The sequence below is a fragment of the Pseudonaja textilis genome, chromosome 7, assembly GCF_049901715.1.
Source record: "Pseudonaja textilis isolate UNSWEBS1 chromosome 7, rPseTex1.2, whole genome shotgun sequence".
NCBI lineage: Eukaryota > Metazoa > Chordata > Lepidosauria > Squamata > Elapidae > Pseudonaja > Pseudonaja textilis.
The window spans coordinates 34,536,866-34,564,581 of NC_141996.1; the positions used below are offsets into that span (position 1 = coordinate 34,536,866).

The following is a 27,716-nucleotide window of genomic DNA, read 5'->3' on the forward strand; positions in this document are numbered from 1 at the left end:
CTGGTCAAGATAAACTATTCTGGAGAGCTTGTTTTCAACTGTTCCCTAATGAGAAAAAGCTTCACTTCTAGTCTATCTCTAAATCAATTATTTATATGGCCATCCACCTTGCAAATTTGACTCTGGGTGGCTAAGCAAGTTTTAAAAAACCATTCAATCAATAAGAGAGAGAGAAAGAGAGAGAGAGAGAGAGAGAGAGAGGACAAGAACAACCAACATACTACAGCAATTTAAAAAAGTACTTAGCAACTAACCCACTTACATCAGTTAATAACCCAACCCCCAACCTGGAAATAATAGCTTGGTCTTGACAGTTTTCAATTTGCTTCATGAGAGGAAAGAAAGAAAAGAAATACAATGTTTCATAATGTTGTCAATCCAAGATTAGGATCTTTTATCTCTTTTTGTGCAAATTGCTGATGGTAGAAACTGAGCAATTCTGCTACAAATGGGAAAGTTTCAATTTGTGAGAACAACATCTCCTTAATTATAAATGTATTTATTGTTATGAAGCAGTAACAGTATGCTTGCATGTAAATTGACATAGAAAAGGCAATAGGAAAATATAGAGTCCCTTTGTGTAATAAGATGGTTGGTATTTAAATTTAATTAAAAAAATGGAAAAATACACTCAGAAAGATCTTAAATATTCTGACCATAAAGACAACACCCGTCAGGGAATTGGTCCCACTGCATCTTCTATTTAAGTACTGCTGATAAGGCTGTACAATATGCTGAACAAGTAAGGCTGAATAACTGCCTTGAGTATAATGGTTTTCAAGCTGGAACTCAGACGGGAAAGTAGACCACAGATTTGACAAATTTTATATTTTTCTCTCTATAAACCTATGAACCTAGAGACAACAGAAAGATGATAGAAAGGCTGCAATAACACAGGTCTGTTGAGATATTTTTCTTTACAGCTTAATGAAAAGCCATCAAAGAGAAATGATAGGGCTAATGAACCAGGGGAAAACAAAAACTGAAGGTAAAAGGAGGCTTAGCAAATACAGAATCACATTTCCAGTGAATCATACCTGTTTCCATGCAGATTAAAGCATCCAAAATACAACTTGAAATGAGGAAGAATGGTTATAAAACTTAAATGTCCAAGAAGTTTGAATCAAATAGGTCCAAGTCTACACAGAGTACATTATTTGGGATAGTTTTAGCTTTAAAAGTCTTTGTGGCATTGGCTATTCATTTCCTCAATTTAGATTTTTTTTAATTGCCTAGCACTATTAGCTTTGACAGAAATGGTTCTAATTTGTTCCCATGGAACTCTGGAACCTTGTAAAATTAAACCAACATATTTAATAGATGGTATTATTCAATTTTATTTTTTCCAAATTTTGCCACTGATGTTTGTAACGACTAGATCTTTCCATGAAACCCATAATTTTGTTCTGATTGATTGTAAATCCAAAGAATTTAAGAGAACTTTCTTCCAAGTAATTTGTCCATAGGATTTTAGCCAAACTCATGCATGGCTTTCCAAGCAAGCGCCATCGAGTTTAAGAAACTGTGTCACATAAATGCAGGAATCAGTTAATAAAAGTTGGTGTAGAATTTCATATCCTCGTTAGGGGAAAAAGAACCCATTAAACTGCTGAGTTTGTTCTGACTGAATGGTGGGGAATAGGAGAGCCAACTACGAATGCTAATGACCAGGTGACTGCAAAGAATATAATTTTTTCCCATTCCTTACCATTCACTCAAGACTGAGTAAACTCTTTTTTGATGAGAAGCCAAACATTTTCAAGGGAAAAAAATCAGGAAACTCCAATTGACTTTTGGGGAAAAAAAACTTTGCGCTTGAATTTGTCTACTTTTAAGTTGCAGTCTATAGATCCTTCCTTCTAAGTTTTTATTTCTAATATTAAAATTAGTCCTTTTCAGTGCTTTTGTTTTAGCCTAGCAAAGGCATAACCTTTTCGTTTGTCAATCCACTAAAGACTGAGTTGTTTGGATTAAAGTACCTGCTGTATAGAATGCGGTCAAACCGGAAAATTCAGTCTTGTGCAACTTTGGAACGAAAGGTTGCTTTTTGGACTCGATAAAAACAGTTAGAGCTTCCTTCTTTCCTTATTAATTTGTTTTGTTACCGGCATCTTGGAAAACGTTTATCAGACATTGCATCGTTTTATTTGTTTTGCTACAAAAATCATCCTTATTCATGGCAACATTGGAGCCCAACGCTATTTTTTGCTTTTGCTTCCTTCGACTTTCTCTATCAGCGCAATCGAATATGGGCATGTAAAGGAACTCAGTTATTTCCCTGTTCCCATTGCCTTTGATCTGGAAAAACTAGTCAGCCATGGACGCAGAAAACGGTCAAATTCCCGCGCAAAATCAGCCGGATATTGAGTTAAGCCGAAAAGACGAGGAAAGAGGAGAAGGAAGCGAGCTTCTTCAGGAAGAAGCTTCTCGCGCCACCGCCGCGGTAAGGCACTACATGCCTTTTTTCTATTTTGAGAAAGGCTTGTTTTATTCCCAGCATATGAAAACAGGAATTACTTGATCAGCGTCCCGTTTAGCGCAAGAAGGAATTTACTCGAAGTTGTTAAACCTGGGAACTTTACAGTAATTCTAATGCAATTGGGGGTGGGGGAAAGTTATGAAATCTACTGGGGGAAAAACAGGGTGTGAATGAGTCAACTCTGTCTATGTGCAGTATCGATGCAGCTATTTACACTCTCACCGTGGCTGTTTATATTTGGCGTCTCCTTCATTTGTAGTCAGAAAGTGTGTATTTATTTTGCTAGTAGAATAGGGCACCTCTTTGTCAACTAGAGGCACTTTTCTGAGCTCTAGCATTTTAACTGTGTTGGACTGTGTGGTCCTGTCCAGGAGATTCTCTCATCTTCCAGTAAGCCAGAAGACAAGCAACTATTCTGGTTCTTTCCCACATCTGTCATAATAGTAATTATTTAACTTACAGGTTTAGAAAGATGATATGAACATATCCAACGTCTATGCCCCTTTTTATCTGAGGTTCAAGATAGCTTCACAGACAGTTTTCCCCTTGTTTTATCTTATAAAACTAACCCTATAAGGTAGGCAGGCTGAGAATGGGCAACTGGTCCAAAGTTACCAGAAAACTGCAAGACAAGAGTCAAGACTTCTAACTTCAGCCCTTAGCTGGTTCAAGCTACAATATGTGATCCTGGTTCAAAATCAGGTGCCAGCCTACAAAGCAGGAGGACTTCTAGTCCTGCCTTAGGCTTGAAAGCTGAGTGACTTTGGGCCAGTTACTCTTTCTCAGCCTAACCCACCTCACAGTTTAAAACCTTAGAGTTCATATCAGTCCACAAAGATGTGTGCAGACATGTGGAACAATGGTGTAGTGAAAACACACCTTCCTTTGTTACATCAAGATTATTGAATGTGTCTTGGTTTAAATATTTTATATTTAAGAATATAAACTTACTTTTCATTTTTTAATTCCTTGTGTCTTTAGGAGACAATCAGCTTAAAATCATGTTCTTCAATTATTTTTTGGAAATGCAAACTCTGGATGGTTATAACGTCTGTTTTTCTACTGTTGATCCTTGTGATCACTTTAAGTTTAATTTTGTACTCAGGTTTGTATTCTTTATGGATGTGATTTTTTTAGTGTGTATAATTGGGTCAAAAGATTGGGGGATGGAATGAATGAATGTTTTTATTATGGTTACTGACAGAATTGTAAAGAAACTTTAATAATAAATTAAATACAAAACAAAATATTATAATTGGTGGTGGATTTGTCAATGGCTAGTAAATGTTTGCCTAATTTTACAGGCAATATAAGAAAATTTATCTACCCTCAAAGAAATTTAATCATATTGGTATGATAACAACAGATCTACATAGGAAAGGTCAGAAATCCCTAGGTGTTTGACCAGAGAATACAGTATAGCAGGAGATGAGCTATTCCAGTGGCCCCAACCTTTTTTGAACCAGGGACCGGTTTCACGATTATTTATTCTTCCACGGACCGGTACCTGAGTAACGCAAGACTCCACCGCCATCGGGACGGCTTTTCGTTCGAAGCCACCGCACCCCCCTCTTTGACGAAACTAAGGCGCGAGCACCCAAACACCGCTTTCCAACCAAAAACCCAGAAGCATTGCTTGGTGGCAAGTGCTGCCAACCGCTGCCTTCTACTACTAGTCCCTAAAGCAGCGCGGAGCTGGTTTAGCCGGGCTTCTCTCTCCCTTCTCAGTCTCTCTCACCTTCCTCAGTGACCTGTCGCCCTTCTTTCCAGCCTCGGGCAAAAAAAAAAAAAAGACTTGGCACAGCCGGCTAGAAAGCACGCCTGAATTCCTCGCAGCGTCCCGCCTCCGCCTGCGAGGAAGTAGGCGGCGGGGGGGCAAGGGGGGCAAGCGTGGGCCGGGAAGCGCGACTGGTCAGGGAATGACCTTCCCCGGGAAAGTCGGAGGCGCAGCTGCCGCCGCTGCAGCTGCTGCTGCTTCCTTGCACTCTGGTGACAGACACCGTGGCGCTCCTTCAGTATCTTTGGGGTGATTAAAGGTCCCCAAGTGCAGTCACCAGCCACTTCAATCGGCCGGTAGAAGTGGCCTCGGGATGAGCGCACACGCAGCAAGGGGAGTGTGTGTGTGTGTGCTCGCCCCGAGGCCGCTTCTACCAGCTGATTGAAGTGGCTGGTGACTGCACTTGGGGAGCTTCCATTGCCCGAAAGAGACTGACTAAAGGTGAGGGGACATGGGCAGCCACGCCTCACCCTGAAGCAGCTGGGGACTCTGCCTTCAAGGGAGCTTTAGTTGGCCGATAGAAGCGGCCTCATGGCAAGGTACGTGCATATGGGCCGCTCTCAGTGGGGGAGGAAATTAAGTCACCCCGAAAAGATGGCCTAGCCATTTTTTCAGGGGTCAAAAAAAAAAAAAAAAGGCCTGGCCTTATTTTGTGAGAAACACGGTATTTAGGCTATATGCCTGAATAATAACTAATGTTATTCCCTTTTGTTATTTTAGTGGTTCATATAGATGAAGATGAATATTGGGATCCTGAATTAATTGCAAGTGGTAAACAACACAATTTCTCAGGAATAGTAAACATTAAATGTCCAAACCCTAATGCACTTCTCTCAGAATCTGCATATGACGTGTTTTCTACAAATCTTAATAAGAGGGTAAGTTCGTTTAAGCTATGTAGAACTGCCTTATGATGATTATGAAGTAAAAACATTGGTGGAATGGACTCCCCCTAGACTAATCATTAGAGATACTGTATATAAAAGAATTTCTTTTCCTTGAATATTTTCTTTCACTATTAAATCAGACAGCTATTATTTTCTATTATTAGACAGCTAAGACTTATCTGTAGCCTGGAATGTAATATATTTGGGTTAGAAATGTTTTCCCTTTGAGTTTAAGGCACTTATGATAAATAAAGGGGGATAGCATTTTACTTATTAAGAAGCTGAAGCTCTTAATAAGAATACCTAGTATCCTTTTGTAGCATTTTGCTAGAGAATCACCTGCAATAGTCAAGGGAATTTTAGGAAAAGAAAACCAGGTTTTAGTCTAGTAAAAAGAAAACTAGATTTTTCAAAATAATTAAAAGTGTACATAGCTGTAAGTTAGTTGCAAACCAATTGAGAGGGTTCTTTCCATATTGTCTAAGACTGATGATTAATTTTTTTCTCTCAAGCTTAAGGATGTATACAGTTACTCACCTGCATTGGGGAGATATTTTACCTCATCTGAAGTTACTTCTTTCAGGTATGAAGGGTGACAAAACCCCATACATTTAATTTTGTAATTTTAGGGAAAGGAATTTCCTCTTAGTTGTCATTTGTGGGCTGGGGAAGTAAAGAGGGAATGAAAGAAAAAGAACTTTCTATGCAGCTGGTAGTATGTTGAAGTGCAATTATTACTTATGCTAATGAGCATTTTATTTCAGCCATACCATACTTTCAGAACACATAATATATTGAAATGATGCAGTCTATCCTCACTTGTATCCTGTTCATGACTAAAGTCATCATAGTATTCTACATGAGTCTGTAAATTGTAAAGAATTCTAGCAGTGTTTAGTGGTTATTGAACTTGTTCAGTCTTTTTTACATTTTAACTGAACAATATGAACAAATAAGAAATGTCTCTAATAGGACAGATTTAAAGAATCCAATGTCCTGCTAAGTTGCTCCAAGAAATAAATTAGGCATTTTTTTAAAAAAAATGTTTTTTCAGCTTTTCCATCCTACTTGTATAGTGTTAAGGAATACAATATATATTTGTTTCACATATGGTACTTACTAGGTATTATTTGAAGCCATGACTGTGAGAAAATGCTTTTCGTTCATGCAGAACTACAGGCCCTTTCATTCTGAAATAATGTCAGAGGGTCTGGATCTGAGAGACTTCAAATTTGTAGGCTTACCCTACTAGACCTTCTTTTGACTATGAACAAAAAAGTTGAGTTTTGGTGTTAAAAATCATGGGTATTGGAAGCTACTGTAAGAATCAGGTTGTTTGAAGTTTCTGAAATCAAATTGTATATCTTGTATAAATAAACTGCGTCCATTTTCCAGAGACATACTGTACATTGGTAACTGTAGCATCAGCTGTGGAGAGTAAGGAAAATGACTTTGGCAGACATAAACCAAATCCATTAGTTAAGTGTTGAGAAGAAGAACATATTTTAAGTCAAAAACAAGCAGTAAGCAAAAGTAAGTGGCTCAGACATCTCCCTAATTTACATGTGTAAAGAAGGGGAGGGACATGACACAATCAGACTTGTGGTATTCTGTTATTATAGCCACTGTCAATTAAAGTAGCCTTAGTTTCCCTGTGACATTGAATCTTGATCTATGCTACCCAGTGGGACATATAGCAACACGTTTTTGAAAAACAGCTAAAATAAAGCCTTGGAAACATGTTTTCTAACTGCGGGATCCTTCGTGATTCCTGAACTTGGTTGTTTTCTTGCAGATGTTTCATTACCAAAACTGGTAACATCATTATGATGAAATTGCCTAGCTTGGTAATGAAACATTTGCAAGAAAACAACCAAGCTCAGAGAAGACCAAGAAACCCATATAGCCTGAGCTACAAGTATTCTCTTCCATTGTTTTCTAACCATTTTGCATTTGATTCTCACTTCCTATTATTCCTTCAGTGGAGAAAATAATACAGTATCATACTACTTGCAATTCTTGGTGCCACCTGAGAGTGCAGACTTCATGAAGTATAGAATGAGTAAAGAATTTGTAATGAATATTTTAAGACAAAATATATATGACAAGCAAAACATCTCTGATTTGGATATACCTGAATGTACAGATATAATACTTGATCCATCTTCTGTTACAATAAAATGTAAGTGCTTAACAAAGTGAATAATAAGTTCATATTCGTTTCTGAAAGAAAATTAAAAGACATTTACTCTGCTAATTCAAGACCTCTGATCCAACATCTTAGGAACTATAAATTTGCTCCTTCGAGCTTGGTAACAGGTTCTAAACAATGAGACAATCAGTCCCCGTCCTGGCGTTCATATTTATGACTAAGCTTTCAAATGCCAAAATTTGAGACCCTTAAAAAATGTGAAGGCAGGGAAGGGAGTTTTGGATCCTGAGTGCCAAGATAACCTGTAGTAAAGAAAATCTACCTAGACCTGTTCACACCTCTCTTGCAAGGGAAATTTAAACCAGTCTTGATGCTTGACTAATAATAGAAGGGGACAATTTAAAAGAAAGGCATCATTAAAAGCACTGAAACTTTGCCTCCTTTACTTGTCACTTATACTATTGTTATTGGTTTGATTTATCTTACTTGCTGAGAAATACTTATAAATGAATTCCTAATATATAAAACAATATTCTAATTTGTTCCTTTTAATGGTTATAATTGCTGATTTAAATTACTAAATAATATTTTATAAACCTGAGTAGTTTTTATCTTAGTGTTAAGGATCCATACCTAACATTTACATAATAATTGGTATAATTAATTTATGTGATATAAAATATTAATAATGAATAATTGCAGAAGTGTTTTCTTTTTCATTTTTTTGAAATGTTTATTTTATGTTTTTTTGTTTTAAAGTAATATAAACCATCAATACGGGAGGAAGAACTGAATGCAGATTTCAAGAGTGACTTTGGAGGACTCCTTTGATCAATTTTTAATATTGCAACAGCAGAGAAAATTGCCGTATCAAGTAATTGCATACTTACAAATTCAGATTTAGAACAACAGTATAAACTCCGTGAACAGCATTCAAAGCATAATATAGTACAAGAAACTGAAGCAATAATTTTGATAAGAGGATGAATGGTCCAGATCTCAGATAAGTAAAATCCTATTCAGTATAAAGACTCCTTTTTGTGTAATAATGTAGAACATTTTCTACATTTTTTTAATCAGATCAAGTTTCTACAGAAAGGTGTATTTAAAAAACAACAACACCCACAATTGTATACAAATATTGCTTTTATTATTGCTTATTATTTTTGTTACAATGTATGTTGCTTTGACAGTGTTACCTTTAATAATTCATAACAAAATTGATTACTAGTCATATACAGTAAAGATGGACAATTCTGTCAGTTTTACTTTCATTTGTGTACATTTTACAGTAATTCCAATTTCTTTTTGAATGAAAAAGTTAATTCCCTAGGAAATATAGCTATCACTATCTTTAAGTTATACAATTCTCAGTTGTTTTACCAGAAAAATTATTAGGAACAAGTTATTTCTCTTTTGGAAGGACCTTTTTTATCTTCTTCCCTATTAATGTTAAAGATGATAAGCTTGGTCTGCAATTTTTTAAAAGTGAAAACTCCCTAATTCAGCAATATAAATATTGTATACAGTATGTGCAAGCATTCAAAGTCTGAAGCAAATAAAGCCTTCAGTTAGAATTATAAAAAATGCCAGTTTTGCTTTTGAATCTTAGATGACATTTTGTTGCAACTGTATCTTTGTAAAATTTATTTTTTGAAAGATAAAATATACTTTGATTTTTTTCTGAAGCAATTTTTTAAAAATCAAATGCTATTTTAGCTTTTCATATAAAAACAGTCTCTTTGGAAAGTTCTTCTTTAAAAAGTCATTAGTTAAAATTGAGTTATGCTCCTGCATTCTGAACTATTCGAAACTGAAAGATACATAGGAAGTTATAAGGGGTAGTGGTTGTTTCCTAAACCGGCTGACACATTACTAAATATTACCAAAATTTCTCAGTCTGGGTTTATGGTTGAATCTAAGCATATTCTTAAACTACAAATATTATATCCAAAGATGCCACATTCCACACACTCGTCAGATTGACACTGCAAGAGTTGTTGTAACTGGCATTGCAGCATTTATGTCATCAAAAGTAAGGTGTCCACAGCAATCACACCATCCTTGCATCAGAAGATGTCAATAGTTTAAGACCCCCTGCCCGAGAAAAAAAATGGCTACATTGTTTTCCCAGTTGCATGAATATTGCTTGATGTTCTTCCCATCACGCTCATCCCCATATATATTGTGTATTCATGTTTCTCTTGCTATTCCCAATGTTGTGTGACTCTTCCCAGCTATTGTTGAAGCCTGTCTTTATGATTCTGTTATATTAGTTCAGAAATCTTTGAATGATACCATTATTGCTACTGAGAAACTGGCTTCTCTTTCTATTCTGGTCTTACGTTTGTATCTGGTTTTGTGGTAGTTTGTATATCTATGTTTGCTTTTACTTTTGTTATCTCTTATATTTCATCAGACTTCATCCTTTTTTCAGTAAAGCTTTCATCCTTTTTTCAGTAAAGCTATGGAAAAATTTTATTTCAATGCAAATGTTTTACTCTGGGTGGATTTCCATAGATGGGAGTTTCCTCTCAGTGCAAATTCTTCAGAATGGGGGCTTTCCTTCTATTGCAGCAGGTGAAACAAATGATAGTTCCTCCCTTCCCCATCTCCTGTAAGTTTAGCAACACCCTTGGCTGAAGCAATCTGCATTTTCAAAAGCTGCATTTTCAAGTCAAGGGCACACCTATTATATGCAACAATCCTGAGAACCTGAAAAGTACCTCCAAACTCTGGCCAATTTTATTAGCCAATCTTTCCCTACTCAGAATATCAAGCCCTGGGGTTACTATTCATCTGTGAGATGGCAGAGGCTCCCTGCTAAAGTAAGGGAAGCTATCCTGCTTCAATGGACAGCCTTCCAACCCACCAAGGGATGGTGGAGGTTGCTTTTGGCGGATCCGCCTGAGCCTAAGAATAATGAAAATGAACATTTCCAAAACTTTCCAGAATAGGATGACAGGACGTTTTTGTTGGCAATTAGTGTTTTTCCCTAATAACTTTGAAGTTCCATCTTAATGTAGTTCTTGATAGATGAGGATCAAAATATACATACCTCATTTTCAGGATTCTATAACCTAACCCTTTGCTCATTGCAATAAATATTCTACTTTGAATCTGCTTGAATCTTGGTTACCTGATTGTGAACTGCTGTAACAGATCAATGCTGCCCAGTAAAGTATGTAGATAGATGGATCTTTACCCACCAGCGCTCTGATTCTGCAGGCAAAGTGTATGTCTCCCAAATTCTGCTAGGGTTGAAGGAGTGGAAGTGGATGATTCTCAAAATTTCCCTCTGCAAAAAAGTGCTGACAGCGGCTGGAAAAATAACAGAGATTGCCTTCACCAAACACTACACATCCACAAACACAGTATCTATTGTGAGATTTGGGCTGATTTTAAATCTGAGTTTAATGGTCTTTAAATAAAAGACCTGTGTCCTCACTGCTTTTGAATATGGATCTGGAGTACTGAGCTGTACATAAAAATAGCTCAACTAACGATGGATGGTTACTCAGTGCTGTTGACATGTTAACTACCAGCTCCCTATCATTTCTGAAAGCTAGGTGTTTTTTTTTTAAAAAAGCTTTTATTTATTTTAATTGTAAAATTTTACTAGCTACCAATCTTGCCACACAGTAACTAACCATAGGTTTAGCATTCTTCTAAAAAAAAATCCTCCTTTACCATGTAGCTAACCCAGCACCTACCAACTGTTTTTCTAGATAATTGATGGGTTCTGATAGGTCAGGACTGAATGAGGTCACAGAAGAAGTGGTGAAAGACAACTCTTTATCCCCGTGATCACCAGACACCCGGTGGGTAAAGTGTCATCTCTCCCAGATTTTCCTGCAACTGAAAGCCTGGCAAATAAGTTATTGTTCATATTGAACATTTTATATTAATAATTCATTGTGCAGTGGTGTAGTTATATGTGAAGGCTGCTGTTTGGACTGTGAAGGCTGCTGTTTGGACTGATTCAGATGCCCTGGTAGGAATAGAAGGGGAACTGACTAAATTTGCAGATGATACTAAGCTGGCAGGAATAGCTAACACCCAAGAAGATAGGCTCAAGATCCAGATGGATCTTGACAGACTAGAACACTGGGCCGTATCTAACAAAATGAAATTCAATATAGAGAAAAGTAAAGTCCTACACTTAGGCAAGAAAAACCAAAAATATACATATAGACTGGGTGAAACCAGACTCAATAGCAGTAACTTGGAGTCTTAGTGGACAATTAGCTAAATATGAGCTAGCAGTGTGCAGCAGCAGCCAAAAAAGCTAATGCAATCCTAAGTTCCATTAACAGAGGGATACAATTGAGATCAAGTGAGGTACTAATACCACTCTATAAAGCCTTAGTAAGACCACACCTAAAGTACTGCATCCAGTTTTGGTCACCACATTATAAAAAAGATGTTTAGACTCTAGAAAAAGTACAGAGAAGAGCAACCAGGATGATTAGAGGACTGGAGACTAAAACATATGAAGAACGGTTACAGGAACTGGGCATGGCTAGTCTAGTGAAGAGAAGAACCAGGGAAGATATGATAGCAATCTTCCAATCTTTGAGGGGCTGCCACAGAGAGGAAGGAGTCAATCTATTTTCTAAAGCATCTGTAGGACAGACAAGGAATAATGGATGGAAACTGAACAAGGAGAGATTTAACCTAGAAATAAGAAGAAACTTTCTGACAGTGAGAACAATCAACCAATGGAACAGCTTGCCCTCAGAAGTTGTGGGAGCGTCATTACTTGAGACTTTCAAGAAGAGATTGGACTGCCATTTGTTAGAAATGGTGTTGGGTCTCCCACTTGGGCGGTGGTTGGACTAGATGACCTACAAGATCCCATCCAACTCTGATTATCTGTTATCTGTACCAAAGGATAGCTTGGTTTGAGCAGCACTTTTAGGTAGTATAAATATCACCATAGAACACCAGCAAACATTGAAGATCCCAGAAACTGCTCTAGCTGTTTGAGAGAGAACATTATTGACTGTACCCATATATATATCTTACAATGCAAATATTATTACTATCCAGGGGTGCCAAACTCTCTTGCATTGCGGGCCATATTGTGATGTATCACAATGTTTTTTGCCTTTGTGGAGCCAGGGTGGCCGTGGTCTGTGTGGGCCATATCTGACCCATAGGCCACCAGTTTGACAGGCCTACTGTACCCCATAAAGTATGATTTTAAAAATGCTATCAAAATGGCTTTTACAAAGAAAACAACACTAAGCAGACAATATAAAGCAACTCCTAATTTATTAGTACATCATCATAATCATTGCTGTCTTGCTGGCCAGCAGGAGTCACTGTTTTTGAAATAATGATGATATCATCATAGTCAGTCATAGTGCTTGATGCATTAATGTTGCTGCTGGCACTTTCTGCAAAGTCAATAGTAGTATAATGTAATTCAGAATGGCTGTCTGGTATTTTGTAAACTGTGTCCTCCTGATAAAAAGAGATTAATAATATTTTTCCATATTAGAGCTTTAATAATACATATGTTTCCTACACCTTAATTTAATGACTATTCTTAATTTGATTAATAACATGTGACTAGGTTTGTTCCCTAACTACAGTTCTTCCAATAATGTGGCTACCTTTATATTGGCTAGTCAAGGAATTAAACCTCAAATGTTAGTTAGATCTAGACTTGATTAGTGTTAATTAATGTAAAACTAAAGCCAGTCAAAATAAATGTAAAAGAATTGTAAGTTATGTGTACAAATCTTCATAGTACAGATGCATTAATTTCATTATGCTTTAAATTTGAAAAACAACAGTAGTCCCAGGTTTGGGCATTTTAATATGTACAACTGTCATTGAAAGTGTGGATAAATATCTTTTTTCTTCCTAGAATATGGGAATATTGCTCAAAAATATTGCTCACACACCAAGTCTAATTGAGTTACAAGGTGAAGGAATCAGTTATCTGATGTCATTAAATTATTCTGTTAAATCCCAGAGATTACTATTTTCAATGCTATGTTGTCCAAGTGGCTGCTGGATTCATTAGATGTGGGTTTTAACAGCCTCCTCTGCCTTTGATAAATACCTAGGAAGGTATTGTTTAGACATCTCTGTGGTCTATCACTCTTCCCCTTTCTCTTACAGTTGTAGCAATGCAACCATGTTAAAAGGCAGCAGAAATGGGTAAGGTGAGAATGCTGATCCTGTTTTGCTGATTCACTGCTGAAAGGAGCAGAGAGGAAACCAAGAAATGGAAAAAAAAACAAGTCCAGCTCTTCTATTTTCCTTCACAATAGTTGGGGTGGCTGTAAAAACATGTAAAAACAGTTGTCGCAAACAGTTTACTGTGCTAGCAATGCAAAAAGTAGGCAAGGAACAGGCAAGGAGACATCAGTTCTCTAGAAGAAGGGTGATCCAGAGCAACATCCTTCCTGATAACATTGTCGTGATAATTCAGGAGCCATTCTTAATAAAATTTCCAATTGAATTGGAAATGGCAATTAAATAGATTCAGGGCAGAGGTTAGATACACAATAAACCCCTTGTTCTCACAAAATTGTTCCCATGCTTACAAATAAATTTTCATATAAAACACAGTTTTATTGTACCCTAAAGAAAGTTGACTTTTTAAAACAGTTCCAATATTAAAGTCTAAAAAAATGGGTACCTTGCACCAATGTGTAATAACAGTAATAAAACAAATAATTCAAAACTAAAAGGGGAGAGGGTTGAATGAGAAAATGTAAAGCTTGCCAGTGAATGTAAGTCAAATGAATAAATCATAACTTTTCAGTCTTTCAATCTTAAAATTCATTTATTTAATCAGAAAGTAAGGAAACATTTTCAATCTTTATTGGAAATAAAATGAGAAATCCAAGCAAAACACTGTCCTATATTTGAGCAATTTATTTTTTACTTGCACTCAAAAATATGTAAGGGTGACAGTCACCAACAGTGGTGACAATAGGTGCAGCACCAAGCTGACTGCTGATTTTGAAAAGGTAAGTAGATGACCACTTGGCTATGATATCTTAGGAAAATCAAACTTTATAGACTGAAAAATGAAATACTCCCAGAAGAAGGCAAAAGCTAACCACTTCTCTTTTAGGGTTAAAAGAAAGCACCATAAAGCTGCAACAGACTCACAGGAGACCTGACGTTAAGGGAGGACAGAAGGGTATAACGCTTTCTTGGTTAAGCACTTTGGAAGTTCTGCAAAAAATAACTTTTCTGGAGCCTTTTTAAAATGCTGGATTGGACAAAGGCAGAATTTGTGTAATCCTTCCAGACTATCGTTTTCATCAATTTATTCTTCAATTTACAGAAGGCTGCAAAAGGAAGTTGATTTGTTGCAGAGTGGCAGACTTGCTGCCCTATTAGACTTAATACATAAAAAGGTAATAATCAGAGAAATAGAAATGTGATAAAATTAGACTATGAAAAGTATGAAAAACTAACTATAACGAAAACACTTGTATTAGCTGCAACAATGATAAACATTACTGATTCTGGAGCTTCCTTCTTTTAAATTATTTCTTCCATTTCTCAACAAACCACTCCACATCTTTCATTTTTATAAAACCATAAAATATCAAGATTGGAAAGAATTGTAGACACTCTGAATTCCAACTCTAAGTTTAGTCATTTTCTGAAACAACACCAATTGTGCTTTGTCTTTACATGATGGCCTTCAGTTAGGTAAAGACAGCTGTCGTGTCTCTTACAGTGTTCCAACTATCCATATGTTTTCCTTTCAGGCCACTTCTCATCTTGTTTGTTCTCATCTGGATATATTTCAGTGTATATCATTTTCTTTCATAAATATTGTAATATTTTTGTAATAAAAGAATATGCTAAATAGGATCTGATTAAAGCAGAATAAAGAAGCATTGAACTGCATTTACTAAATTTTGATTCATATTTAATTTGTAAGACATTAAGGTAACCATACATTTCATGCATGTCCAGCTGCCCACAACCTCAAATTTTTAGTGTTTGCTTACCAAATTGAAAGATTCTGCATTTGTCTCTGATAAAATTCATCTGGTTGGACTTTATTTGGATTTGCCAATCTGAATCTTGATGCTATTCTCCAGTATCTTTGTTATTATGCAGTGGTGTGTCATTAGTTGTAAAATTGTTTTATAACAAAAAAAAGTTTTTATTCATATATCCATTGTGGGGGGGATGTTGTTGAATCTTATATATTTTTTAAAATAAAAATCCCATTGGTCCTAGTAAAATATAGATATTGTTTTATGGATAGTATGATTGGTTGTACAGTCAGCCAGATGTTTAGACTAGATTTGACATTTTTATCCACCTATCCAGTCCTTCAAAAGGACCTTGGAGAAGTATGTTGTTTGATAGTATTAGAGATGTCATTGTAGGATATCTGCAATGTTCCAAATTAGCTGTTCAAGTGTTTTTCTAGTTGCTTTAGGCTTGCACCAAGGGAACCTATCACTTATTGGTACTATCTTTGCTGTCTTTTGCCACAGTTGTTCGATTTGTATTTGCGGGTCTTTATATTTTGTGTTTTTCTCATTCTTTCTGTTCTAATCTGTTCTTTCCAGATACTGCAATATCCATTATCTAGTCTTTTTTGCCTTTCATATTAACATTTGTTAAGTTGGGGTGTTATGTGGCAGATGCTTGTCTGTTTGAATTCTAAAGCCCAGAGTACTTTTAAGTTTTTGATTTTCTATTACTTTGTCTATTTTATGGTCCCACCAGTTTTTCTTTCAGGCAAATGGTATTTCTTGCAGAATTTCCAAAGCACCATTGCTGCTACTATTGTTTGTAGTCAGTCTGTGTGACTTTTTAGCATGGCAGTTTACATGGGAATTCCATTTTACCCATACAATACCAGCCTGTAAAATAGATTGTACTGGTCCAAAATCACTCCCTGAATTTCCATGATTGGGATAGATTGAACCTGAGTTTCTCAATTCCTAGTACAAATCCTAACCAGGCAACAATATCTTCAGATAATTCACTTTATAGATTCCTGTGCTGGTATATACCTCAGCCACATTCTCTTACCAAGCAAGCTTGGAACCAAAAAGTTAAACAAAATAGAAGACTACTTACATCTTTTCTCACTGCATGTCTTCTTCTAAAATGAGACCAAGGTTTTTTGCTGCAATAGAAATATTAAAGAAACAGCTAAAGGGTTGAACAGCCACAGTATTAATGATTTCATTATTTGAATTGGCATATTTATCAGTTTTCTGAATGTTTTCTTTATGAATTTTTCTTTTGGTTTTTGTTTGCTTTTGGTTTTTGACTATTTTAGATTTCTTTACTATGTCTTATCGTGACCTTTGTTAGTTTTATTATGGTACCATTTAAATATGGTACCATTGTTTATTTCTCCTTCTGCAATGTTCTGCAGTTAAAATCAAGACAAAACCAGTATCAGCATTCTACGCAATTTATTTGCTCTTTTGTCTTCACTATCTTTCTGCTTTGACTTTACTGTGCAATCTGTTCCTATCTTTTCTTCAATGATTACATTTCTGCTCTTTTTAGAAGGCACGTACAGTATTTTGATTAGGTTCTCAAAGCCTTACAGAATAATAAGCATATTTTGAGCCCACTGGTGATAATCATTGCTAATGATGGAAGATCCAGAAGGGGGAGATCAGATAACTAGTTAACTTTAACTAGTTGTTAAAGGCACAAACTCTGTTGTTACATACATTGTAAGACAATAAATGGTAAGTTATATTGCAATCCTATACATATGTAGTAGAGTCTCCTTCAAATGGAATTTTCCTTCTGCTGGCTGCATAAACATATTCATAGATGCTTTTTGGTAATGGTGAAGTATCTTACCATTGTCTTGTTTTTGGACATTTTCCCACTTCATATGGTAGCTTATGGTATTCCTTGGTAACCTCCATCCATGGATCAACCAGAACAAACTTTCACTTTCAATCCCAGGCAACATCAGGGGATGAATCAAGGACCTCATTTCTCATCTTTGTCCATCCATTCATCAGTCATTCAGACATTTACACAAATGTAGAATTTACAACATTGACTACATGAAAAGCATAATAAGCTGCACCTACTTCTGCTGGAACATAAAAATAATGACTCTATTTTCAAAATTATCCAGCAGTTATTCATAGGAAACATAGTTATTATGAATAAAGGTTATTTTCCATATTAGAAAAAATGAAATAAATTTCCAGCAAGTAATAAACAAATCATCACAATAGGAGAACATGTGACCTTGGCAATTGGCCAGATCGTGGGAAACTTGGCATTAATTATAGTATGTGTAAGGACTCAAGCTTAAAGTGAAACATTAACCTTGAAACAATTTGGAACTTACCTTTTTTTAACTATTTTGTTTCCCATGTCTTCTGTTCTGATAATACTAAATTAACTTCCCCTTTCTTCTGTCTTCTTTGGACCAGTTATTACAGTTGTACTGTTGGCTGGAAAGACCAAAAACTCCTGTCAGAAAGTCATAAGCATTCTTCCACAAGTTTGCTAGAATCAAAGTATCATCATGTTGCAATGTGGGGAAAAACTTCCGTATCATCTCTGGGGGTGTTGTTACCAAACAAATGACATCATTTCCCAACAGTATAAGAGAAACAGACTGCAATACATACTTAAATCTTGACTTTCTAGTAACCCTACTTACATATCAGCTAAAAGTTTTGCAGGAATCACAAGATAGAAACCTCAACCAGGATTTGTTTAGTAATCTCATAATCATAACAAGAAGATATGAAGTCCATTCCTTAGTTTTTGCATAGAACATGACAAACCACAGATCCACACTTATTCCAACAAAGCCAAAAATATTGAAGAAATTGAAAAGCAACTATTATTCAGGAAATACATGTAAATATAATGAACTAACGTTTCAGTCGAAATAACTTGTATTCATATAGCAGCAGCACAAACTTTTATCCTTTCAGGTAGTGGTTAGCAAGGCAACCACATCTTTCTTTTTATAGAATTTCTTGTCAACTGACAGCATGCGGTTTTAAAGGAAAATGGGCCTCATACCTAGTAGTAAACTAAAGTTGTCATATTGCTCAATAAACCATCTCTTTGAAAGAAGTGGAATAGTGAGGCCAGTGATTCTTTGTAACATGGGATTTTGCAATTGGCTTCAAGTGTTTTGTTTCCATTTATATTAAAACATTGGGAAATTCGGAGTAAACTCTGAGTGATCAAAAACATATGACTGAGTTGGACTACCCTATAGTTGTACATCTACAGTTACCTTAGATTGCGGAAAATTCAAACTGGATCCTGCTTTTGAGTAAGTAAATATAGGATTGAGTATATAAAAAAATCAAGTGTCATAGAATTCCCCTTGATGTGATTTTTTAAAGGACTTCCCCAAAATAATAACAAAACCAGCTTTCAGTTCTCTTTAATTGCTCTGTAATAAATTAAGATTCTCTATGTAACTTATCAGTGCCTTAACATCACACAGAGTTAAAATGATCTCTGTATTCCTTGTTATCTGTATTCTCTGGACTCAATACTCTGTAGGTGAGTTTTGAACAAATTTTTCAAATGCTGTAGTCAACCTGGTGCCCTCCAGATATTTTGGACTACAACTTCCACAGTTCCTTGCATCTAGTCCAACAGACTGAATCTAATGTAATTCGAAGTAGCCAGAGGAGAGCAATTTGTTTGCTAGTTGATTAGCTTTATTGCATGTTAATATTACAGACAAAGCCATGTGATTAGAAGACTTTCAGTGTTATTTCTCTGAGATATGATAATCTCAACTGTTAATTTCAATGTTTTTCTTATATGATGCCAATGATAACAGAATGGATTGAATGATAATGCCAGATTCAGATAAGGTAGAGAAAAAATATTGGCAGCAGGGCAATATCAGATTGTGGTATGTTACTAGGGCTTGCTAAATTATCTGATAAATTAATGCATGACTTTGACATAAAATATGGCTATTGCAAGTTAGAATGCAAAAGCTATTCTTCCAGGACACCCTATCTATGCTGGTTTGTCTCCATTACTACTGCTACTAGGCTAGAGGGTTATTTCATGTATTTATTTTTATTTATTACTATTTCTAGCTGCACCTAGAGGAGGGCTTAATTAAATAATCTTAAGGTTTGGGTAAGTACAATATTCAGAACACTGTGGATATGATGATATAAACTTAACTTATTTTCTCATTAAGAATTCATTTTTTAAAAGGGACTTCATAATTTAGTACCTTGAACTTTCCTTTCAGGTGGCACAGAAGTGATTTACAGGCCTGTTCAAACTATCACAACTGGAAAAAATGTGACTCTGTTCTGTCAGCTGGCCAAAAATCATGACATTATTCAGGTCACCTGGCAAAAAAACCAAACCAACATAGCAACTTACAGCAAAGCTTATGGAGCTAAAATACTGAGTAACCAGAGCAATATCCATCTTTCCCAGAGTGATTTGACTTTTTCTGCCATCACTTTCAATGGGGTGACATTCAAGGATGAAGACTGTTACAGTTGTATCTTCAATACATTTCCCTTAGGACCTATTTCAGGCAAGACATGTCTCAAAGTCTATGGTAAGTTATATGGTTTTATTGTCTGGATCTTCAACAATTGCAGATCATTTCATGCTAGCAGCATTACCTATAGCAGTTCTATAACATTTATAGGGTGCAATAAAGTGTTTCTCTGAACAAGAGAATAGTTTCTCTGAACTAATGTAAGCTGATTGCCTCTGTTCCATGACTTAAGGAAAATCTAATTAACTATGGTAATATCAGAAAAGAAGGAAATTTTATTACATACACACACACATTGCTGAACTGAATGAGGATTAGTGAAGTATGCATTATATAATTCCAGTATCTGGTCTCCTAAAGGCATTAATATCTATAATAAGGTGATTCAGTAGTTGTCATGATTATCTTGTAATGAATTTGGTTCTTTTTCTCTCTCTTTCCTCTTTCAGCTATGTTATCTTGAATTCTTATCAGTTGTGTGAAAAAAAGCCTGCAGATTCACCGCTTGATTTTTAAGGTTTCTCTAACACCTTTCCTGCCCCATATCTATTATCTTCTGCTTCTCTGACCTGTGTTCAAGTGTTTGCTAATAGGGAAAAAGAATTTTATGAAGGTTATTGTCTAAGAACTTGTTGCTTGTTCATCCTCTGTGCCAAAGCATATCACTTTTGAGAGATCAAAGCAGATCAGTATCATTCATGGTTGTTTTGCCGCTGGGTTCTTCTGATCAACACATTCCATCTTTCCTGTGACTTATCTACACTGCTTACTTGCCCTGTTGTCAGAATGGGCAGGCAACCATTGCTGAACAGCAGATATAGGTGATACTACTTTCTATTACTTACTTTACTCAACATAAAATAACAGGTGTTTTTCTGCTCCATTTCCAAAGTTCACCCTTCCATATTTTGCCAGCTTGGGTGTTTCTGTCCTTTTTGGGTAGTGTATTTTACTTTATTAGACGATAACCCTCACAGGTTGTTGGTGATGGTATTTCACAAAGACAGGAACACTCCTTGAATCAAATGTTTACTATAGCTTATATCTTTTAAAGCTACTGACACCAGGTATGTTTGAAGACTCATATAACAGAAATCCAGGGGATGATTAGAATTAGAAATCTGAATTGTTTTGTATAATAGGATATGTTTGGCTAAAATAGGACTGAGTAATTTTTAATTCACATATTTTTTGTTGTGTAAGTGGTCCACCGTATGATACCATAATATTAATATGGAGGTTTTGGAGGAGGGGTTATACCAATTATATAAACACTGTAATTATGTTTTTCAATACACATTTAGTTGTGTTATGTAAGTTAGCCAATAAAAGTTCAAATTTCAGCCCAGTTTAAGTAAGAGCTATTATGATCACATTTTAATCATCATTCCTTCTCTGAACTAATAATTAATTTAACAATTGTTTAACATAGTCATAAAAATCTATGATGCCTGCCTTTAGATAATTTGTGGCATCTTTTGCAGTGTTGATAAAGAAAATAAGGCAATTTCACAATACAAGAACATATGGTGTTTGTTTACATGCTAGGGTAAAAGTAAAGACTCCCTTGGTCCCAGCTCATCTCTTGGAAGTTATATGCACTGCTCCTATCACTTCCCTGTTAACTGTAGGGAAGTGCTTGCTATTTTTTCAGGGTGTTTTTTGATATATCACCATAACCGTCAACTCTAAAAATTTTAGTGGTCTCCCACCTAAGTGGTAACCAGGTCGTACCACGCATAGCTTTTCAACATGTCAGCTAACAGATACTGCTGTGCCATGGAGTTTTGCATGCTATGCCATGGAATTTTGAGACACTATCAACTTTCCTTCCTTTTCTGTGACAATTTCTGTGATTATGGTATACATCAAAAGACTCTCTAGCTGAAATCCCTGGAAACCTCCTAATTAACAGTGGAAAGGAGGGTGGGATGGCTAATACTGGGCAACAGAAGAGCACTCTTTTTCAACTCTACGTTATCCACTTAAACTGTACCTCTACTGTGTTCATGCAACCTGATTCTATGCTGTTTTAACACATCTTTGCTTGGATTGAGATTCTTTGGCAACAGTTTACAAGATATTTAATCCAAACTGTAAGGTGGCCGATCATCCTTCGGTGTTGGGCAATACTGCTGCTGCGCACTCCTGTTTCAGTAGCAACCAAATCACTTGCCATCCTGTGAGATTTAGGTTGGGAAACCTAATAATCATAATCAGCCTGTGGCAGTGAACTCTGTAATTTCTATATATGATTGTGAGTAACTATCGATTGTGGGTATTACCATTTAATCCAGCTCAGCTAAAAAGAGGTGAATCATTGCTGACCATATTAAACATGCACTCAACAGCAATGCAATAGGTAGCATGCTATCTGGACATGTGTTTTATCAATTTTGTACCTGTACTAGACCAGATAGTGGTAGCTAATCACCTCTACATAAACAGTGTCTTTCTAGGTTCTCTGCCTTCTGTCTCACCCTAATGGCCCATGTTAATGAGGAAATCCTTCCCTGTATTGCTGTCTCCTCTCTGATGTTGCTTAATAAATGAGTAATTTAGTTAATACTAAATACCATGTCAATCGAATTCATCAGAAGCAAGAATAATAGAATTTTTCTTACTCCCAAAGCACAGTAAATATTAATTGAACAATTTGTTTTGAAGCTCTAACAGAACCTGAAATAAATGTAAGACAAGTTCCTAATCTGGATAATATGGAAAAAATAAGAGAAATAAACTGTTCGGTAACAGGAAGACCAACTCCAGTAATTACCTGGAAGATGAAGAAACCTCTTCAGATAAAGCCAAAATCACATATGATTTCACACTCAAATAAGACAGTAACTGTTATCAGCACGTTTACTCAAGTCTTGTCCAAGACAGTCTCAGAAAATTCAGTAATCTGTGTTATTCAACATCCATCTCTAAACACTTCACAAGAGTTGATGTTATCTGAAATTGTAAGCAAACAAGGTGGGTTTAAAGTCAGAAAATCCATTCTTTTCCTCCCCTTTCTCTTTCCATATCCTTTCCCTGCACCTACTCTCTATTCTCTTGTCTTATCGTAGTTTGTCTTAGAAGTTACCTATTTTTCTTTGTGAGCATTTTCTTCATGTGCTTATTATTTCATGAGCTTATATAGGTGAGCCCAAAGGATGCCAGTCATTTCCTTGATCAAATCTATAATTTTCTAAAGGTGTTTTTTAAAACTAGACTTGCTAATTTAAACAAAAAACAAAATATCTTAGAACAAACCTACTTTCCTAGCTTGTTTCTATTACAGATGCATTAGAGATTTTAACTTGCAGAATTTCTAATTGGCATCTCTAAAGGCAAGCCATTTCACTGACAAATAGATAAAGAATGCTTATTGTGAAGAATGCATTTAAAAATTGTATTTCTGTAGAAGTTTATTAGGAAAAAAGCTCATTATATGATTTCTGGACTTTTTCCAGTTATTATCATTACTGCTACAATTTGATCCATCATCTGTATTAGAAATATTGATAATACTGAATGGATCTAGTTCAAACTATGTCTCGAGGATTCTTTGATAAAGCCAGATTTTAATGCAGTTCTATGCGCAACTGATCTTTTCTATTTCTTCTTTTATTATTTCATCAGCCAATTATTAATTATTATTTTTTCTTTACAGCCCCAAACAAACATCAAAGAATTGTTATTGCAACTGTCTGTATACTGGTTTCCCTATTTGTCCTTGGGTTATTTATCTTTTTCATATGCTGGTATAGGAGACGAGCACTAATAGAAAAAGAGCAAGATCTTCCATGCTGGGTAAGTCTCAAATATATCCCATAGTGTCTATGGAACGATGAAAGCACAGTTAGGTTAATTATAGGAGATAATTAGAGCTAATTTCAACTTCAGTCCTCTATATATTTGAACAACAGATCTTGCTGATCAAAATGAGCAACAAAGTGAGGGGATACAACTGAATATATCTACATATATATACACAGGATCTTCATGAAGGAGATTGGTAAAGGAAGGATAGCCAATGGACAGAGAAGCAAAAATAAAAACAAATAAGGGAAGGCAGATGTGATCTAGACTTTCAATATCACTTTTTAGACGGATGAGAAAGGCAAGATCAGGATTTTCAGTTTGGCTTGCCTCGAAAATGCACCAAAATCCGTGATCGTGCATGCTCTTTCATCAGAGGGTCCCGATCGTTTTGATTTGAGACCAGAGCCACCTTGTAGGGGTGGCGAAGAAAGGGGAGACAGCCGGCTGAGTCAAGGGGAGCCTCATTCCCCCTCCTTGGCTTGGCAACCATTCCTCTCCAAAGACGACTGCAGCAGTGGCCAGTAAAATGGCCACCCTGAAGAGGTAAGCCGAATGGACAAGATAGTGCAGGAGCGGTGAATGAAGAGTACAGCATAGAAACCAGGAGAATTTTGGCATAAAGTACCCCGGATTTAATTTTTTTTTAATTGTTAAGAAAGTGGATTTAAGCGACGGACAAAGAAATTAAGAAAGAAAATATGTGACAGCTGAAGTGGCTTTGTACCTTAAAGGAAGAAGCCAGAAGAAGAAGCTTGCATTTGAAATAATTAAATATATAACCCTGACACTAAACAGGTTTATTAAAGCTGGACTGGGCTGTGTCAAGGTGGAAAATGGAACTTGAAAACTGACGTTTGGATTTATTGATATTGGAACTTTAAAATTTGATTTTTTTTTGGTTGAGAAAAAGCTGGGGAAAAAGAAAAAGAATTGACTTTGAAAAAAAGAAAAAGAATTGACTTTGAATACGGCGAAGAGTGCTATCTAGTGGAGAAGGGAATTGTTTATATCTCTTTCTATTTTAAAACTTGGATCCGTTAAAGACCTACTTGATACAAAATAACCGGAATTAGGACATTACAAAATAGGGACTCTGGAAAGTGAAAGTGAAATCTAAAAACAAAGGGAAATTGTGGATTTGTTTGGTGTTTTTGAAGCATAACTTTAATTTATGGACATTGAAAAGTGGAACTGATCTGGAAATCTTCGGAAGAGAAATCAATAAGTTAAACATTGGGGAAATTTCATAAATAGTGTTTAAAGATGGCAGGAAAGCTACTGGAACTTAAATTGGAACTTAGAAACTTGAAAGATATGCTCCAAAAAGAAGGCAAATCATTTGGTTTTGCATTGCAATTTTTGGAAATGGAAGTTTCAAAATACCAAAAACAACAACAAGAAAAGAAACCATCGCAAGAAGTGACCATCTTAAAGGAACATTTGAAACAACGGAAACTTAAGCAAAGGGGGAAAGAAAGAGAATTAATAATAGAAGGTTTAACATTGTAACTAAAAGGGGGTTTATTTTAAAAACCGAACAAAAGGAGAGAAAACAGCAGGAAAGGAAATTTCAGAAGGGAGCAATGGAAAAGGAGGGGGATAGAAATTGGAGTGATAAAAAGAGGGTAAGAATGAAACAGGATCAGGAAAGAAAAAAATATGGCAAGCACATAAAAATGAAATGGAATTGTTTGAAAGACACAGAGATAATAGTTGATTGAGATTTAAAAGAAGGGAATTCTGCAAGTGTATAAGGATTAGTTTAAATAAATAAGAAATAATAAGACTGTTTAGAAAATAGTGGAATATAGATTATTAAGATGGGAGATAGGGACTGATACTGTTTTATTATTGTAGTGATTATTTGTCTCTTTTTCTTTATTGTATGAAATTAAGAGAGGTAACCAAAATAAAGATATTAATAACATTGGCTAGTCTAGTAAAGAGAAGGACCAAGGGAGACATGATAGTGGTCTTCCAATATTTGAGGGGCTGCCACAGGGAAGAAGGGGTCAAGCTATTTTCTAAAGTGCCTGTAGGCCAGACAAGGAATAATGGATGGAAACTGAAGAAGGAGAGATTTAACCTGGAAAAAAAGAGAAACTTTCTGACAGTGAGAACAATCAACCAGTAGAAACGCTTGCCCTCAGAAGTTGTGGGAGCGCCATCACTTGAGACTTTCAAGAAGAGATTGGACTACCATTTGTTAGAAATAGTGTAGGGTCTTCTGCTTCGGCGGGGGGTTGGACTAGATGACCTACAAAGTCCCTTCCAACTCTGATTATCTGTTAAATCTGTTAAATAAGTTAAGGCAAACAAAGTAGAAGTAATGTTAAAGGGAAAACAGTGTTAGTTCTTATGAAATGATGGGATTAATTATGTTGTTTTGTTTATAATTTTCTTAACTTGAATATATCTTGTATGGAATAAGAAGGGGAACTTGCAGACCCAGGCTTAAAATAAACATATATAATGTAGTAATTATTAGAAAGTGAATATTGTGGGGTTTTTTTGTTTTGTTCCCCCTTTTTAAAGTATTAACTCAAAATTAAACTATGGGAATCTTATGGAGGGATTAATTATGTGATATGTTAACCACAGGGATGGAAGCTTGAAATTGGCAATAATAGGGGTGTTGCTTTGTTGTTGTTTTCTATGTTGGAAATGTGTGAATTTTTGGAATGATGAATTAAGTATAGATAAGTAAATTGCAGACCTGACAGAAAAGAATATAAAATATAATGAATATGAAGATATATAATGATGCACTAAGGATTTAAAGAACTAGATTAAGCAATGTTTTGGAAAATTCATGAAATAAGATGGAAAAAGTTCGATGATTAAAATTAAAGAAAATATATAAAGTAAGATCAAGACAAGTTATCAAATGTGAAAGATGAGTAGGAAATGAAAGTCAAACTTGTAATGGAAATGTGTTAACCTGGGATCATGCTGTTCACTGAAGAAAAGGGTTTTTTTCTGCAATATGTGAAAATTGAATAAAACCTTTTCAAACAAAAAAGAGAAAGGCAGGATCACTTTTATACAAATAGCTGATGGGTACACTGCGTAATATGATGGAATTGTTGGGGATAGAATTGATGTTTCTACCCATCCAAGCAATAAGAAAAGTGATCTCTATTTCCATGCTAATTTTACCAGCAGAAAAATAGAATCTGCAAGTGAAGTGATTCCAATCAATAATGGTCCCAAGCAATATTAGCAGAGTACTTCAAGTTCTGAAATCAATAAGCAGCTTTTTTTCAGCTGAAATTTCTGCTCTAAACAGATTATAATTTTACAGTCTAGAACTTCTCCTTAATTCAGCCTTAAAAATGTGTTATTTCTCTGCCAGGTTGTTCCACTTTGTTCTGGAAAAACATCATGTAGAAAAAATGGCTACACAAAGAGAAAGGCCCCTATGAAATCACTTGCTGAAAGAAAGTTTCTGGACACATGAAACATTTCTATACAAAACATGAAATCACATGATGGAAAGGCATGAACACATAGCTCTGAGCATAGACAGGAGCATGCAACCAGCAGGCTGGTTAGCACCTAAAGGACCTCTCCTTGCCTTTTAATTAATTTTCAGCATTCTTTGCCTCTTTTAAATATTATATATAGTTTTTATGCTTTTAATATTATATTTGTATACTGCCCAGACTCCTTCTGTGAGAGAGATGGGTGATTCCTAAATATACTAAATAAATAAATAAAAACAATAATATTTTCCCTATGAATACTCCTTATTCTGGATTTTTTTTTCCAAATTAGGTATTGCCTATGTGTTTACAATTAATGTTTATGAGCCATACTCTATGTAAGGCATACTGATAACCAGAAACAAAGCTAAATAATATAGTAACATCCAATAAAAATGTTTATTTGCAAATGAGGCTGTATTGTTTTATTTACTACTTATTCTATTCCTTTCAGCAATCAGTAATTGATGATAATCAGATAATTAATGATAATTTCTAAATAATTCCATTTACGACAATTGAAATGATCCTTATGGTGAAAATAACACAGGACAGTATTACAGCTTTGCTAAAGATACAATTCCAGTTCCATTACAGAATTGTAAAAGATGACTTATGTGAAATTTT

The 27,716-nt window shown here is 35.5% G+C and overlaps 3 protein-coding genes across 10 annotated transcripts; 2 read left to right on the top strand and 1 right to left on the bottom strand.

The window, feature by feature from the left end:
* The first annotated feature begins 1,986 nt into the window (after nt 1–1,986).
* Nucleotides 1,987–8,974, top strand: C7H3orf52 (chromosome 7 C3orf52 homolog). The gene is made up of 6 exons (XM_026700776.2): nt 1,987–2,443; nt 3,461–3,584; nt 4,977–5,134; nt 5,656–5,726; nt 7,126–7,325; nt 8,055–8,974. The coding sequence occupies exons 1-6, from the start codon at nt 2,318–2,320 to the stop codon at nt 8,060–8,062; spliced, it is 687 nt and encodes a 228-aa protein (XP_026556561.1). The 5' UTR covers nt 1,987–2,317; the 3' UTR covers nt 8,063–8,974.
* A 1,984-nt stretch (nt 8,975–10,958) lies between these two features.
* On the top strand, nt 10,959–27,499 carry LOC113436370 (OX-2 membrane glycoprotein-like). 4 transcript variants are annotated; one of them, XM_087937426.1, is made up of 7 exons: nt 10,959–11,116; nt 13,431–13,474; nt 15,044–15,086; nt 19,531–19,851; nt 22,462–22,770; nt 23,453–23,592; nt 26,960–27,499. In XM_087937426.1, exons 2-7 carry the CDS (start codon nt 13,466–13,468, stop codon nt 27,062–27,064), a joined length of 927 nt encoding a protein of 308 aa, XP_087793552.1. In that variant the 5' UTR covers nt 10,959–11,116; nt 13,431–13,465; the 3' UTR covers nt 27,065–27,499. The 4 variants fall into 4 exon arrangements, with proteins under 4 accessions (XP_087793552.1, XP_026556559.1, XP_087793553.1 ...); XM_026700774.2 differs by lacking the exon at nt 13,431–13,474 and having other exon boundaries at nt 14,611–15,086; XM_087937427.1 differs by lacking the exons at nt 10,959–11,116; nt 15,044–15,086 and having other exon boundaries at nt 12,763–13,469.
* LOC148125303 (uncharacterized) lies at nt 12,556–18,216 on the bottom strand. Of its 5 annotated transcripts, none has more exons than XM_087937432.1 (4): nt 18,172–18,216; nt 17,632–17,737; nt 16,380–16,428; nt 12,556–12,764 (listed from the first exon to the last, which is right to left on the bottom strand). In XM_087937432.1, exons 2-4 carry the CDS (start codon nt 17,655–17,657, stop codon nt 12,567–12,569), a joined length of 273 nt encoding a protein of 90 aa, XP_087793558.1. In that variant the 5' UTR covers nt 17,658–17,737; nt 18,172–18,216; the 3' UTR covers nt 12,556–12,566. The 5 variants fall into 5 exon arrangements, with proteins under 5 accessions (XP_087793558.1, XP_087793554.1, XP_087793557.1 ...); XM_087937428.1 differs by having other exon boundaries at nt 17,127–17,737; XM_087937431.1 differs by lacking the exon at nt 18,172–18,216 and adding an exon at nt 17,950–18,165.
* Nucleotides 27,500–27,716: the final 217 nt, after the last annotated feature.

Coding starts and splice junctions, on each gene's coding strand:
- LOC113436370 (XM_026700774.2), top strand. CDS start 15,029: ATGTTTTCCTTTCAGGCCACTTCTCATCTTGTTTGTTCTCATCTGGAT. Junction 15,087..19,530: donor TCATCTGGATATATTTCAGT/GTATATCATTTT, acceptor CTTTCCTTTCAG/GTGGCACAGAAGTGATTTAC. Junction 22,771..23,452: donor TGAAATTGTAAGCAAACAAG/GTGGGTTTAAAG, acceptor TTTTCTTTACAG/CCCCAAACAAACATCAAAGA.
- C7H3orf52 (XM_026700776.2), top strand. CDS start 2,318: ATGGACGCAGAAAACGGTCAAATTCCCGCGCAAAATCAGCCGGATATT. Junction 3,585..4,976: donor AAGTTTAATTTTGTACTCAG/GTTTGTATTCTT, acceptor TTGTTATTTTAG/TGGTTCATATAGATGAAGAT. Junction 5,727..7,125: donor TCTGAAGTTACTTCTTTCAG/GTATGAAGGGTG, acceptor TTATTCCTTCAG/TGGAGAAAATAATACAGTAT.
- LOC148125303 (XM_087937428.1), bottom strand. CDS start 17,194: ATGGAGGTTACCAAGGAATACCATAAGCTACCATATGAAGTGGGAAAA. Junction 16,429..17,126: donor TGTCCAAAAACAAGACAATG/GTAAGATACTTC, acceptor TTTCTATTGCAG/CAAAAAACCTTGGTCTCATT. Junction 12,765..16,379: donor GACATGCAGTGAGAAAAGAT/GTAAGTAGTCTT, acceptor TCTTTTTATCAG/GAGGACACAGTTTACAAAAT.